Source organism: Lethenteron reissneri, chromosome 15, assembly GCF_015708825.2.
Source record: "Lethenteron reissneri isolate LAM-NWPU_2019-01 chromosome 15, ASM1570882v1, whole genome shotgun sequence".
In the NCBI taxonomy this organism is placed as follows: domain Eukaryota; kingdom Metazoa; phylum Chordata; class Hyperoartia; order Petromyzontiformes; family Petromyzontidae; genus Lethenteron; species Lethenteron reissneri.
Genome location: NC_083793.1, coordinates 6728082 through 6744339, shown reverse-complemented (window position 1 = coordinate 6744339; position 16258 = coordinate 6728082). Strand labels below are relative to the sequence as shown.

Here is a 16258-nt window from a genome sequence, read left to right as displayed (position 1 = left end):
TACTTAACCCTTTCCTGTTCCGATGACATACACATATATTTACGCGTATGTCATCGGGAAAAAAACAACTATCGGTACCAATACTCCCACAAGGCCATGTGGGAGTGCGTGTGGCACATTTTGGTGCCAGCTATCATAGAGTGTGGTCGCGTCGCTACGGTTCGCTACGACCAGTGCAATGTCTTTAAAAACAACGGCGCTATGCCTCTAATTAACATTAACACTGAACCGCTTGGACGTTCCGAGGTTCAGCGGTGAACGAGACACTCACCCTGCTACTTGAAGCCCTCTCGGAACGGGAAAAAGTTAATTGGAATTACGTATCCCAATCATCGCTCCCTACTACTGTAAAAGACTCAGGCCCACTTTCAGGCCGATGCTGTCACATTGCACCACGCAGGGACAGCTGCCACTGGCGATCCCCTTCAAATGTTGAGATGAGATGCAAGGCACTGTCATTTGTTGAAGTATTGAAATGCCATATTTGTGCATCAATTACTATTCATGCAGCAGGGGATTAATCATGCCTAATGATGGCTTGCCTATCCAGGTAATCGATCTCAGGGTCACTGGGCACTCTATGTGGTTGTAAACTATTATCATTCACTCTACAATTTAATCAACCCTTTGTAATAATGATTAAAAAGCTAATAATTGTATTTATTTATTTCACCTTTTATTTAATGTTTTTTCATTGAATAGCTATTTTTTTCTCATCAAATAGCGCATGTCAAAGTCGTTTTTATTTTTATGTAGATGATGTTTCTTTTTTACAAGTGATATAACAATTGTGCTCTCAATATCATGTCATGACATTAATCCCCACACTATTAGATAACAGCTCTGGAATATGACGTCCTATAACTACTTGGGAAGTCACTTTAAAATGCCTCTTCATTCACTCTCATGGTACACTCCTTCCCTGTGCCACGAAAAGAGTGTTTTCATATCTCAAACTGATTTTGGTAAATAACCAGAGCTGGACTTTCACTAAATAAGGAGAAAACTAACTATATAATGAGTTTTTCTTATTTAATTATCCCTGATAAAGCTGAGACCATTAACGACTGAAACCCAGATTCAAACCCAATATCTCAGTGTTTTCAGCATAGCGTTCTAATTTATGAGGCACCCAGACACCTATTTTCAAATCTTCCTCATAGCATTTTCAGAGTTTTGCTGTTTTAAAATTTAAAACGGCCTTTCATGAGTTATCGTGACAGACGCTCACTATGTTAACCTTGGTTGTTGTGATTTTACGCAAATAAAGTAACATGGGAATAAATGAGACACAACAAAACAACACGGCAGAGCGAGCAACATTCCTCTGCTTTCTGGCAATATAGAATCTTAGCAACCGCGGTGCTACACACACACACACACACACATTGATGCATCATAAAAACTAGGTGCAACATACCTGAACTTTGACTTAGAAATTGCTAATCTGCAAGACAAAACAAAATGGAGACAATGGAAAAACAAAATGGCGTCTTAAAAAACCCAACAAACACGCACATAAGACTGTAAAGCAAGACACAATACTTAACAAACATCGCGCATAAAACACTGATGAGTATTAGCGGCTCAGGACGTACTGCGTGACATGTGTTGGACCGCAATCGGGGTGAAATAACAGCGCCTAATCCCATAAAGTATAATCATAAAGTGTGGCGTTTTAATTAGGACAGAGGAGTTGCGGTAAGCTTGGGGGGGAAACTAAACTTGACACTCTCGTCTCCATTAATGAGAGCTCATTCATTTGTGGGTAAAATTTTGGACATTAATCATCACAACAACAACAAAACCCCCGAGCTAATTAAAGTATTAAAATATTAAACAATAAATATTTAAATTAACTTTCATTAGAAATTTCAAATCTCTATACTCCCGTCCTGACTTTTAGGGAATAGCAATTCTGTCACAAATTATTTATTTTACAACTAACTTTACCTACCCGTATGTCTGCACCATCTATTAATAACAATACTTTCCCAGTTGAAGGGTTTGGTCTTTTTGGCTTTTACATGTAGGTGGAATATTTTTTGCATGTGGGTGGAAACCAGAGTACCCAAAGAAAACCCGTACATAACACACTATCTCTGCAACACCACACACACACGTAAATATGATTCTCCACCAGCCCTTTTAAACATGATGCTCTTCGCATACAAAGCAACATGACATCTATATCAGGGTCAGTTTTTAAAGAACAATTCAAGTCACTGCTTGGACACAATGAAAATAGGTGCTTTTAAGCCACACATAATACCTCATTACGAAATATATGCCACTGACTCATGATTAGGTTAATTTTGGATTATAGATCATCGTATAGGTATAATGTAATGTTTTCACTATAATCCCCCACCACCCGACAGAGCCAATCAAATCAAGTTGTCACGTCATGGGCAAATATGATGACTGATTTGGTTTATCAGCAAACCGGAGGAGGAGAAGGAGGAGAGACGTTGAAAAGCGAGCAATTGACCTCTGGTGCACGTAATAGAATGCAGACATTTACCGCCCACTCTATCAGATGAGTGCAATGTTTGTCACATGATAGTGAATCCGATTTGTTGAATCTCAGAGCTATAATTTATCCATATCAAGAGCAGAACAATTTTTTACAAGAGATTAAAATGTGTTATTAATCTACATGCATCAAATCACATGTGTTTTTGATTCATATATACTGTTTGGAAAGATTTCACATGACTCATGAAACTTCTACTAAAGGCCGCTACATTCATCATAACGTTAAGATATATTCTTTATGAGCATTGTGACACTTAGTTGTGACAATTTATTGAATAAGAAAGAACAGGTTAATGTTATTTTCAGCGGGTGCCACCGTATGAATTGTGGCTGCCTAGATCACACACGGAATGGGTTCCCTCTGGAAGGGAAAGGTGTGGAGGGCTGCACATGAGCTGCCAGCGACCGAATGACCGAATACTTTTAGGAGCTGGGGCGTCGCAAGTGAAGAGGCTAGATTGATGATGGCTGGCCACGAACAGATGGCGATGTTTCTGTGTAACGCAACTACCCATTAAGGTTTTGAACGTGACTGAGTGACAGACCGCTCAGCGCCTGCCACCGCAAACTCTCGGCCGCATCGCTTCCTCTCTCACGCGCGCATTTTCATCTCTCCTCCTCTCCCTTCCCGCTCGCTTCTACATCATTCCACAGAAGACTGGATCGCGGAGGCTGAGAGAGAAGAGTAGAACGGCACAACAAAGCGGAGGACTCACGCGAGGCGCACGCAGCAGCAGAGGGACTCGGCCTCATGCGCTGTGTTCTCCGTGTTGACGGAGTCGGCATCGCTGGCGGGGATGCTCGCTGTGGACACAAAGGAGTGGTGTTTGTTCGTGGGGAATTCTCCACACGCGCATGCAACGCCACATGGCTCGCCCCGCACACCGCTTCTGAACGAGATCGCCTGGCAAATCGTGTGCCGCAATCACAACTTGCTGTCATTCAAATCGGTTTCGTCAGTCGCCTATGCGTACGGAATTCTATTAATCGGATTCAGTGACGTGACCGTAATAGTGTTTTGATATAATTTTTTTTATTATTCTGTAACCGATGTTGCCAGTGTGATTTTTAAAGGGAAATACATTGTGTGTCAATGCAGCTACTTTGTAAATGTTTCCTAAATACAGCTGTCACTGAATTGCCGCTTATTATTTTGCTACATTTAATTCGTCTATACACCCTTTTAAAACACAAATGATAAACAGCTCACTGCTCTTCGAATGTGCAGTTGTGCAAGGATTTCTTCCCTTGATTATGTGATATGTCTGCCATCTAGTGGCAAGATCTGTATTTAAAAAATTGCACGGGCATCAGGATCGTGCCCCATTTACCACAATTTTTGTTAAACCAAAATTGCGGTGACATAGGTTGCAGAATTATTAAAACGCTTTACTTAATCAGACGCTCTTATTTGCAAAGGCTCTAACTTATTTATAAAATTCGTCATGTGCATTTAAACATTTTAGCTCAGACTATTTGTAAAAGGTTTTCAGAAAATTAGGACAATATGAATAACAAAAAAAAACTCAACGCATTTGTCAATAACACTACCTTTAAATGAAAAGCATATTAGAGGCAATGCTTTCCAAAATGTCACCTTATTACGTACTTTTACTTTTTAGACCACACAGTGTTGTTGACGAACGCATTTGAGTTTATTTGGTTTTTTGTGTGTGTGCGTGTGCACCACGGCCAATGCAGGAGCAGCAACATCACCAAATAAGAAGAAAATATATGTTTATATCTGCAGGCGACAGACGAACGCGAATGCACTTTTGCTCGCCGAATTGTGCGTCGCCAATTTCTCCGAAAGAATTTGCACCGAATGTAATTTTGATCTTGTGTTGACCCCCCTCCCCTCCACCAACGAGCAGCTTATCAAATCTAGCTATTAAATATTTACTTTGCCGTGGATGAGGAATTATTCAGAAGTGCTCACCAGGCTGGTACACACGCGCATTTCTGTCATACATAATACTAACTGAGACATTTACTGATAACATTTTAAGCAGTCTTAGTTTAACTCAATGATAAATAATCCACCAGTTTGTAAAAACACGTAAAACAAGTGAAAGTGGACCACGTATATTTCGATTATAAAATAATTCAACATATTTCGCCGTAACAAAATGTTAAGTTTATGCGAATTTACTGCAGAAATTTCCATAGAAATGTTAAATCTCCCTTTTTGCAAAGATAAATAACACATTTTACACATTAAGCAACACGCCTTATGCTCCACGTAACATTTTCATATTTTAATTTACACTAACATCGAAACAGCAGAATAAAATAAAACCTCACACAATAGAAGAACACACAAAAACAAAATTCAAGCCAATAAGCGTCAATCAAAGGCCACTTGTAAGTATTTTTTGAAAAACTGACAACAGCACACGTCAGAAATGAGGAAGTGATTTAATCACACGTTGGGAGAATGGACTTTCCTGCCCCAGAAGAAGATCAAATGTTCTATTCAAACTGCACATGCTGAGTTTGAATGGACAAGGCAACATTTAGCTGTGATCGGAGTATTTATCTCCAAATGAAACTGAAAGGCAGGCAAGCCAATATATAATATCTCTGGATGAAAAGCACCAGGTTCCATTGGAGTGCAAGAGGACAGAAGAGACATGGCACTGGAGACAGAACAGAATGATAAACCCTCACAGCAGACAGAGCAAAACACAAACCGCCCTATATATATAAACCACATGCACATACCGTATAAGGATACGCACTGCATACACAGTATGTATGTGTGTACATATATGAGGGCAATGCATGCAAGGACAAAGACAAAGGCCACACAGGAAGATGCGACAGCATTACCATGGGTCTCATTGGAGTGGCTAAACCAAGCAAACCTTCCCTTCTTCTTATCGGTCAGATCGGCCAAAGTTATCCCTTCAAAGGGATACTCAGGGTTAGTCCATGTGGGGGGAGACAGACACAGGACATCGACAACACGAGGCAACAATCAAGCTCTATCGAAGCGAATCGCTACCGGATACAAGCAACGCAAGTCGGTTTTTTGAGACCGCAGTATTTGGCATCTTGCCCACCATTTCCCTAAACAGTCGATCCACTTAGAGATTAACTAATCGCTTCGACCAGGGGTGGGGTAACCGCTTCCGTACTCGATGGGCCTCGGTTGCAAAGGGTAAAAGTGGAGCCCCGCAATTGCTTGCTTATTGCCACTGCTGGCGGAGAGGGAGATATAGTGAGCTCCATCGAGAAATATTATTGCCTACTCTTCCAAGTTGACCAAACATCTTGGAAGAGGTGGGGGTATCCACATTGTTTTTACCTCGTGACAAATAGACCTGTCAATTCTAGATTTGAAGCTTTCGTGACTGCAAGGATTCATACTCTTAGGTTTTTTCGGTAAAGTCACGTAGGTAAAAAATAAAATTACAATTAATAAAATAAAAATCACGACGTTTCGGAGGCAACACAAGCTTCCGTCTTCAGGTGGAACCATCACAGCACGATTGCTGTATCAAGTAAACTTGATACAGCAATCGTAAACTTCAAGTAAACTTGATAAAGCAATCGTGCTGTGACGGTTCCACCTGAAGACGCAAGCTTGTGTTGCCTCCGAAACGTCGTGATTTTTATTTTACTTTTATTAATTTTAATTTTATTTTTTGCCTACGTGACTTTACCGAAAAAACCTAAGAGTATGACCTGTCAATTGGCTAACTGTGGGTGTACCCATTTACACTTCTGCGTGCACAGAGGTGGGGTGGGATTGAAGAGGTCTGCACCACTGTTCCAACTGAAGGCTGAAAAAGATATTCAAAATATCTTGTGCGGGACATACTTTAAAACACACACCTCAGGCACGTTTGCCGCTGCAAGAGACCTTCCAAGTGACAGAAGTGACTGCGAGCACTACACCGAGAGTGTTAAAGTAGTCTCTTTTAGTTGCAGTGATGTTTTAAAAAATAATGTGGTGGGCCATTTCGATTTGGCAGGCTTCATGTGGCCACGGGCTTATTTAAAATGAGTCACGGACCTTATTCGGCCTCCTAGCAGTAGGTTCCCCACCCCTGGTTTCGGCTAATGGCCGACGTTGATAAATGCCAAATTCCACTGGCTTACACTGGGAACTGCTGGAAGTTTGAGCAGTTAATAAACATTTTCACAGCAGATGGCCAGTCACTTTGCCACGCAGCTGTTGCTGGGAACGTTAATAAGTGTGGCTGGCCCGCTGGAAATTCGTATGCGCTGCTTTCAGCCAGTTTTTTTGGTTTGTTTCTAAAGGTAGGGCTCAATGTGATGTCTTAGAATTTTAGGAAAATTGGTTTTGTTTGCCAAATACTCTTTCTATGGTCCTGGAAACACTGACAACCGGTGGTGACACGTAGGGTCATTCACCTAGGGTCATTCAAGGCAGCACGCAACATGAACCACAAATCAAACCGGGCCTACACGCCGCACCACACACAACGCACACCGTGACATCAACAACACAGATGAGAACGATGAAAAACCAAAAATAAAGCACAACAGACGCTGCAATATAAGATCACCAGAACTGAATGATTGGGCAATGTTTTTCCTTATTCATTTTGAAGAATCGTTAATCAAGTACAGTATATTTTATTCTTGAAATGAGGCATCAGCAGGATTTTATATTAATCAATGAAGTCAATATTTAGTGCCCATCTGCAATAATTACTGTCACAATCATCGTCATCAGCCATGACCAATTCACTGCTGTATGAAGGCCTCCCTAGGCACGTCCGCCTCCTGCAATCCTACGATGTACTAAAGACAAAGATCCCCCCCCCCCCCCCCGTGTAGCCTTTACACACTGTTGGGGCAAGTGCTGTTAGCGAGCACTTATGAAGGCCGGCACTGCACACGAGATGGTGGGTAAGCCAACTCTACGCCCGGCCGCCTTTGTCTCCCATAACAGCGACGTTTACTCATCCCACTAGGTACTCTTTTGAGGCCGAGTCGACCTAGGGGAGGCCCAGTACCGGCTCCTTCGCCGATGTCATCGCTGCGGCTCCTTGGCGGCCACTGTTATAATTGTCTCGTGGCGCCTGCTGCGAAGTTGACCGGCTGATTTAGCACAAAATGTACCAGCGGTTGGTCACTTTCACGAAGAGGCGCGGTGCCCTTTAGACAATTATAATAACAAAAATATGTCAGACCCCGCAAATTTAAATCCGTGACCAAATCTCGCCATTTCTCCACTCTCTCCTTCTGCCACGCGCTCACTCGTTAATTGGCAAACTTTGAAAGGGGGTGGTGAGTGGATGGGTGGGTGGGGGTCTGGTGTTGAAGCAGTGGACCGTGTCACCCACCCACGCCACCATCCCCACAGCCCTTCAGGTATCTGGTGCAAGCTGGCCAATAAAGGAGCGTGCCGCGCTGCGCTCCTGAGTGATTTTCCACTTAAGAGCTCCACTGGCCCGCTGCCAGTCTCGACGGGGCCGAGGGTGGTGGTGGTAGTCACGTGCCGCGGGCCGCGCGTGGCTGTTGGAGCGAGTTAAGTGGGTCGATCCACGCGCTTGGAGGCTGCGGGCCCGCGCGTGAACTGTTGCCCGTACGGGTGCGCGCGCTCGCGGTACGGAGGTGGAGATTGTCGGTATTGAGACGAAGGCGTGCGCGACCACTATGGGACCGTCCATAAATGACGTCACGCGATTTTGTAGGATTTTTTACTCACCCCCCCCCCCCGTCCATCGTCACACGGCGTCACAAAAAGTCAGACCCCCCCCGCGCCTCAAATATGACGTCACAAAGCTCTGCCCCTTCCCCCCCAAAACCATATTTCCATTTTGAAAATAAAAGATGCTTCAAATCGCTTTAAACTATTGTCATTGTAGTGCGTATTTAATGTGGCGCTGCACTCATGTTGTAGGAGAAAACATTTATTAAAAAGTCTATTTAATTAGACAGAACGTGTTGTCTATATTTATTTAAAGTTGCGCATTTTTATGTGACGTCACATTTCTCACCCCCCCCCCCCCGTCACACATCGTCACAAATGTCTGACCCCCCCCCCCCTAGGTGCGTGACGTCATTTATGGACGGCCCCTTAGCCCACCACATGCAACCTGTTAACCAACTAACTGGTGCACCAATTTATTTTATTCTGGAGAAAACAATGAACGCGACTGGGTAGGTGTGCCCAGCTGTTGCGTTGTACAGCAGCTGCCTGTTGTTTCAAGCCACTGGTGCATTAACTCAATTTCCTGAAGAAGAAGACGCAGCAGCCCCTGGCGGGCGGAGCGAAACGTCGAGCATCGCGCAGAACAAACACGCGGGTTCAATGCGAAAACCACGTAATAATAACTATAATCGGAGAGGCTAGAACAAATGTGTGAAACGCATAGAACGCCATGTCCTCCCCGTACACCCATCGCAAGTCACTGGAAGTGAAGTTACTGCACTTTCACGCTGATAAATGTTTGATTGAACGCGCTCCGCTGCTAACCATCAAAGAACCGCATATCCAGCCCTCGCACGAGACACTCTGGCTTTAGAAGCCAGCGTGGGAAACAATTTCCGTGTGTGCAGGGCAGATTCATCACTCGGAGGCCCTCCGCAAACGACATCTACGATTGAATTGTATTCACTTAAAAACTGTGACCCACAATGTAACTTTGAGCGGCGACTGTTAATTGTTGCAGAGGTGCGCGGTTCAAATCCACCGGCCGCCCTGGTTATTACTTGCGCGTGTGTATCAGCAATGAGAATACGTGTGGTCTGCTAAAGAACTTCCGTGGCAAAGTTTTTCAAGAGCAGGCCCTTTTGCGTGCCGGCGTCATGGTACAACTTTGCCAAGATTCTGTCTGTTCTCGTCCAACGCGTGTTTGCATGACGAGAATTGGATATAACACGGGGAATGTAGGAGGGAACACGTTTTTTATAACGCAGATGGGAATTGGATATAACGCGATTGAGTGAACACAACTACGTCGTGCGAGGAGGAATAAGCGGATGTAGGGCTGCCTAAGGGTAGCATCGCACAAGGCGGGATGCTGCTGGATGCTTCTAGATGCTAGTAATAGGTTTTTACCCTTTAAACTGGTACAAAAACTGACACCTTTATACAAGGCATCATGTTTGCAATAACCACAACACAAGCAGTCAAAATGCAAACAAAAAGAAACAACTCTGATGATGATAATGATATGCACTGTCCTTGAAGTTGATTGGTCCACACCCGAGACAGCTTTTCTTAGAGCCTAGTCTCCATTGGTGTTGGACCAGATGACGCCAAAAGGCGTACTAGATGCTACCCACGCACCTTTGTTCAGCCTGCATACGCATTGCATCTGTTATATTATTTATTCTAATGAGATTTTCCAAAACGCGGTGTTCTTCAGGAACGCAACTACCACGTTATAGAACAGACTGGAGTTTTTAAACTAGACATATAATTATTTACCCCCCACTCCCCTCTTACATTCCTGTCTTAATTTGCTTCATGAATCACATTTTTTTAAAACCAAAATTGTATGGTGGGTTGCAGCATCCTTAACCTCGAGTAGTTGCAGGGATCACACTAACTACTTACATACAGCATATACAAATACAACATTGATAATGTTACTATGCATGGTTTAATGCATGCAACTTGGCCATAAGAATCGCTATTTATTAATCGATACGCAAATACGTTTAATAAAAGACCCAAGCATTAATATAATACGAACAATGTAAGAAGGTTACACAATCAATCAATATATTTGATCCCTGCCTGCTGAATTCTGACCAATGCTTTTCAAGAAATGTTTTACGTTTGATAGAAAACACGAGTGCCCAGGGAAAATTCACTCATACAAATTGGGTGGCAGCACTAGCATCACGTGGCCACCTCATAGCCCCGTGTCTATAATCCCATTACCGGGCTCTTGCGGATGATGCCAAGGAATATTTGACATCCACTGTGAAGGCAGATGGCACGTAATTCTTTTTTTTTATTTCACTGTTCAAAACACCTGCGGCAATAACCAGGGCAGCCGCTTTACTCGAACCGCGAAATTCTGGACCCAAGTTGCGAACGTGGTTCCGCTGGGGCATGTCACTGCCCAGGGCCTCGTCACCACCAAAAAAACTGAAATTGTCGATTTAATCATTATCATTTAGTTTGAATGCATTTACATTGCAAATGTATACAATCATCTAGAACAGCGGTCGGGAACCTATGGCTTGCGAGCCATATATGGCTCTTCCGGTGACGGCATATGGCTCCCAGACAATTTTGAGTTGAAACAAATAATAATAAAAAAATAATAATAAAATCAGTTTGGAACTGATTTTAAAATACTTGTGATATTGCTTAATAATACTGTGTCATTTTAAAGTAAACAGAAATTAGTTTTGAAGATAAAATTTCTCGGGTCACGGGTCCCGTGACCAAAAGTCGCATTAAAAGTAAGACATATTTAATTTATTATACGTTAAAAATACTATATGGCTGTCAATGAAATATATTTAGAAATATTTGGCTTTTATGGCTCTCCCAGTCAAAAAGGTTCCCGACCCCTGATCTAGAAAGCCCAATTTTCTGTACTAACATATCGTAAACACCTTTGGGAATCTCACAAATGTATGCGGTCCACCAACCAACACTGTCTACACTAAGGCCACATTAATTATGATAAAAATCATAAATGGATGGACCACTTTTGCTCGGAGCATATTCTTCTAATTTTAACAAACGCCCAAGTATCTTTAATAAGTCATGAAAGGCTAGACAGCTGTGTATACCGACGACTTATCTTGACTAATCTGTCAATTAATGAGATGAATACTGTACTTTAATCAAGCCATACATGCATTTGCAGCTATGAACCAAAACTACGCACAAGAGGGCTATTTTTGCGTACGCTAGGAATGTGGGTGAGATGCAGAATGATTTGAGATGCGCTACTGTTGCAGGACTGAACAACATTTCATTGCAATGTAAATGCGTGGCTACAGTTCATGGAATTCCTAAAATGCCATCGCCTCTTCACCCATAACCATCATCTCAAGCCATGATCCATCCACTTCCAGGTGAAAGCCTCCCCAAAACCGCCACAATATCTCATGATCCTGCGACGCAAACATCCACCTGCAAACGAGAGGATGTCACCGTTCTCGGACACGTTCCATCCGTTTGGCTGCCACTCCATGAATGCGCTTGACCATCAGTCAACATTCCTGCAAGTGACATGCCCGAGCCCAGTTATTGTTCTCAACAGTTTGAATGACGTCTTATAACCTGCGTACTTTAATCCGCAAAGTTCATTCCTTCACCTCATGTAATGCCAAGCATGAAATTTGTCCACGCTTCTTTACACATCTTCTTGGTTCTTTCGGTAAAGTCACGTAGAATCGACAGACCTGTTCTCCACCTGAGGACGGCTACTTGCGTCGTGGCCGAAACGTCGTGAGAATTATTTTATTATGTTTTATTTGTATTCTTTTATTACTTCCCTTCTACGTGACTTTACCGAAAGAACCAAGAAGATGAATCCCTGCAGTCACGAAAGCTTTAAATCGAAATTCTTTACACATGTTAAAGTGTTTTTGAGTGTGCGGACAACATGAGTGGTATCTGCACTTTGTCGTGGGTTTCTCCTAGGAAAACGAGTAACTGGTGCAGCATGCGAACATCAGCAATGAGGAGACAAAGGTGGCTAGGCATGGTCTAGGCCTCACCACCATCATGTGCACTGTCCTGGCCTTAATAGGTGCTCGCTAAATGCAATTGCCCCAACAGTAGATAGAGCAAGGTAGTTAACAAGGCTCTATCTACTGATAATTGTTTTTTTTACCCTTTTATCTGGCAACAAAACTGACACCTTTTTTTACAAGGAGTCATGTTTGCATAGACCACTATACCTGCAGTCGTAATGCAAACAAAAAACATAACACTGATAATGTATTATCAGAGTTATGTTTTATCAGAGTTATGTTTTTTGTTTGCATTACGACTGCAGGTATTGTGGTCTATGCAAACATGACTCCTTGTAAAAAAAGGTGTCAGTTTTGTTGCCAGATAAAAGGGTCAAAAACCAATTATCATATTTTTCTACTGGCAAATGAGGTTCCAATGGTGTAAAGACTCTATCTACTGTAGGCCAGTCAGTTTCAAAGACAATGCATATGTTATCAGAGCATGTTTGTTTGAATAATTTGCCACAAGTACTGTATGTGTTTCTTGCCAGCAAGCGTAAAACCTATTCTTAGTTTTCATACTTTGTACACGTGATCTTTGTCAGCCTTTGTGGGAGACGAAGGCTGACATTTTGCAGACCTTTAATATATATTAAAAAAAAACTAAATGAAGAAAACCACACCGTTGGTGGCACACGTGATCGAACAAACGTATAAACTAACGGGGGCACGTTATCGATCGCGATATTTTCCTCGCGAAACTAACGGACACTACTGCGAGGATTTCCCCCACCACGAAGGCCCATTGCACGACACGCGTTCACAACAACACGCACGCGCTCGTTGCCGGAGGCGTGAGCGATACAAGGTAACGCCACTGTTGACCACGGGTGGAGCTCATCAATTAATAGATTTTTTCTTTTCTTCAGCCAGTCTTCAGGCCAGGGCGGGAGAGTTACGGTTCAATTGACGCGTGCATTGTCGAGGCACAAAAGCGTTCCCCTCCTGACCGCTCGTCTTCGTGTTTCGACTGAAGTTTCACAGCAACTGAACGCTTCCCCCCTCCGCGATTTTGTGACTTCCCTTCGCAGCAGACACTCTGTGGACGTGTCATACATACATATGGACCTTTTGTTGTCCATCTTTTGTCACTCAATCCCCGATAACCGAAGCGTGAGGCTTACGGGTTTGGCTTTTTGTTTGTATTTATTCGCCATGCTGGTCAGTACGGGTTGCTGAAGGTCGAGAGAATAGTTGTGCCTGCGTATAAGTCATCATCATGGCTTGGCTTCGCGAACGAAGATCTAGGAAGGACATCCACATCTTCTGCAAGACGAGGACTATGCGGGACAAGCAGGTCCTGCCACAACGGCTGCAAGTATAGGTGCGTATAAGTAGAGTACAACAATCGATGCAGCTGCAGTGTCCTCTGCTGCCCACCCCATAGCCCACAAGCCCTAATAACAACCTATTTGTGCATGGTGGTCACCCATACAGATGCCATGCAGGCTGACCCACCCCTACTGGACAGCTTTGATAAAGAGCTTTATAGCCCATCGGATTTCCTCGAGTATAAATACATATTTTGATTCTAATAAAAAATGTATATTCTGATAGCTTTTGAGATCTCACCATATTATCAGGAATAAATCCCAATATTGTTAGACCTTGGATAAAAACAATAATGTAGTTGTTTAATACCAATGATAATCAAACCAATGATAATGGGTGCAACCTGTTCCTGAAAACAGTAGCCAAGAGATATTAACGCAAAATAAAAGTAGCATTATTCTAAGAACCACTCTTTTAAACTTGACAGTCTTTGCAAGGCACCGCATTGTCAAATGCTGGATGCAAGTATGAATCTCAATCTCCGAGGGACTGTTTCCCTGTGGACATGACAAGAAGCTTTCCCACACGATGACGACTTGGATTGTCTCATTTCTATGTAAATTTTGGTTATAAACTGCGGGAAAGCAACGGTGTTTTTCCTCGCCTCAAGACAAACCAGAGATGATCTTGCAAACCCGCATGATCTGATTTCAATACAGAAACAATTATTGCTGCACTCATTTGAATTACCTTCACCCGAGTACCCTAATTAACTCAATTAGTTAGCTAAATTAAATTTTTGTTTTACACGTGCACCTGCTGTTTAAATCAATGTGGTGTTTGAGTCTTATTAGAGGAATATTCAGCCTCAGTTGAGAAATAACGTAGCCTCAAATGAACTGTTGCGGATATTATTTGAACTTGGAAGATGTGTGCCATTACACGATGTACAATTGCCTGCTCTTATGCATTATTTTCCTTGGACTTTAATGTCCATTGTATAGCCAACGGCAGAACAGGCATCATTTTGTTTCGAATGCTTTCAACTGTGGCTATAAAGCATTAATGCACTGGCTCTGTCTGCCATGTCCGTCTGGACCAGTGAGGGGGAAGGGCACGGCACTTAAACAGGACATTTGTGAAAAAGTGGTTCATAGCTCATCGGATTCCCCGAGTACGAATACAAAGCCTGATTCTAACTATGCCTTTCGTTAAAATGATCCAATACGAACCAAACTCTGGAATAAAGGTGCGTTGGTATGAGACATGTACTCGACTGAAAACCGGTTAGATGTATCAAAGTGTTGGCCGAAAAACGTGGGAGACACAAAGCAGAGCAAAAAGTGCTCGTTGCAAATGAGCAATCGGGTTTTGCTCCAACAGCTACCCCCCATCAACTTCAATACCGAGTAAATATTTTTCATAACAAACACATGTTGGAGAGCGTTACATATTCCACGCAGAAATATACATAGCATGTCTTAGTTTGATGAATCATGAGCTTTGTTAATAGTGTACTAGATCAGTATGGCACATTTCTGGCAATCTTAGGACATTTTTTGAGGATGTAGGGAGGCCGTGGTTGGTAGGAGGGGGGGGAAGAAGGGGGCAGCAGGGGGAGAAAGTGGGGTCAGGTCAGATGAGGGTGTGGAGGTTTCGCGGTTCATACCACTGAGAACAAATGCAATGGGTTCCGCGCAAACAGGAAAGGTCACAGATTACGAAAGGTCACGACTGCCATGTGCCGCTTGGGGACGTACTGCTGCGTGGCTTTCCATCCCCGCCCGTCTCGTCCTCGTTTTCCGGATCGATGTCCTCGGCCTGCATGATCCAGTCCAGGTAACCCTTGAGGTCTTCCTCCAGCTGCTGTTTCTCCCGCAGCTTCTGGAAGTCTCCGCGAGCCTTGGCCTTCTCTCGCTCCTTGGAGAACTCTCTGTTTCGTGACGGGACACAGGCGGGAGGAGGAGAGGCGAAGGAGGGAGGCTGAACGTCTGTAAGGCTCTGCCGACGTCGCTCCTCAATCATCCTCAGCCTGTGATTTGTTTTCGTTTGAGACCTCAGAGATGATGCGTCACAGATGGCAGCACGATCGATCGCCTATGAATGCTTTCCCGTAGCCGAAATTCCCTGCCAAATCATTCTAAGCATTGGGCCAACAAATTATATTACAGCTGCTCTAAAGCAGAGAAACCACGCCAAGCAATTAAAGCCATTGGAATCAATTACACTCTTTGCAGTAGTTTCATTGTAAAATATTACAAATGCCAAGAAAAGTGGAAGTCTATCGGCATTCAATTGCATTTCAAGGGTACTCATAAAAAAACTACAAAATTGCACTCCTGCATTATTTTTTTCCCCCATGAAAGAGTTTAATTGCGTCACAATCACCCCGTGTATCTTTGAACGTAACGAGCCACTTGGAAGGCGCTGGTTTAGTGGTCACCGATTTTTTTGTCCAATCAATTTTGTATCAGGCTTTGCTCATCACCGGTAGCAAATGGGCGGCCAGCGATTGATTCCTCGTTCCACTGTTTTGTCACGCTGCTAAATCACAGGCCACACTGGAGGCCACAATGCATTTGACCGTTTGATTTTGATTTACAATTATTGTTTTTTATTCTCATGTTCAATAATAAAAGCAACAATGTCATTCGTAATAAAGTTACACGTAAATTATTGGCGGAGCAGTGGCGACGGTGCTTAGCGCACTGTGTTATGAATCTGGCAACCCAAGTTCAATTCCTGGCCAGGGCCA

At 43.2% G+C, this 16258-nt stretch overlaps 1 protein-coding gene across 1 annotated transcript in view; it reads right to left on the bottom strand.

Moving 5' to 3' along the window:
* LOC133342645 (voltage-dependent L-type calcium channel subunit alpha-1D-like) overlaps nt 1-16258 on the bottom strand; it is a 223582-nt gene that overhangs the window by 89658 nt on the left and 117666 nt on the right. Inside the window, 3 exon segments of the mRNA XM_061551929.1 lie at nt 1421-1447; nt 3255-3342; nt 15264-15436. Of these exon segments, the coding sequence (XP_061407913.1) occupies nt 1421-1447; nt 3255-3342; nt 15264-15436 (288 nt within the window).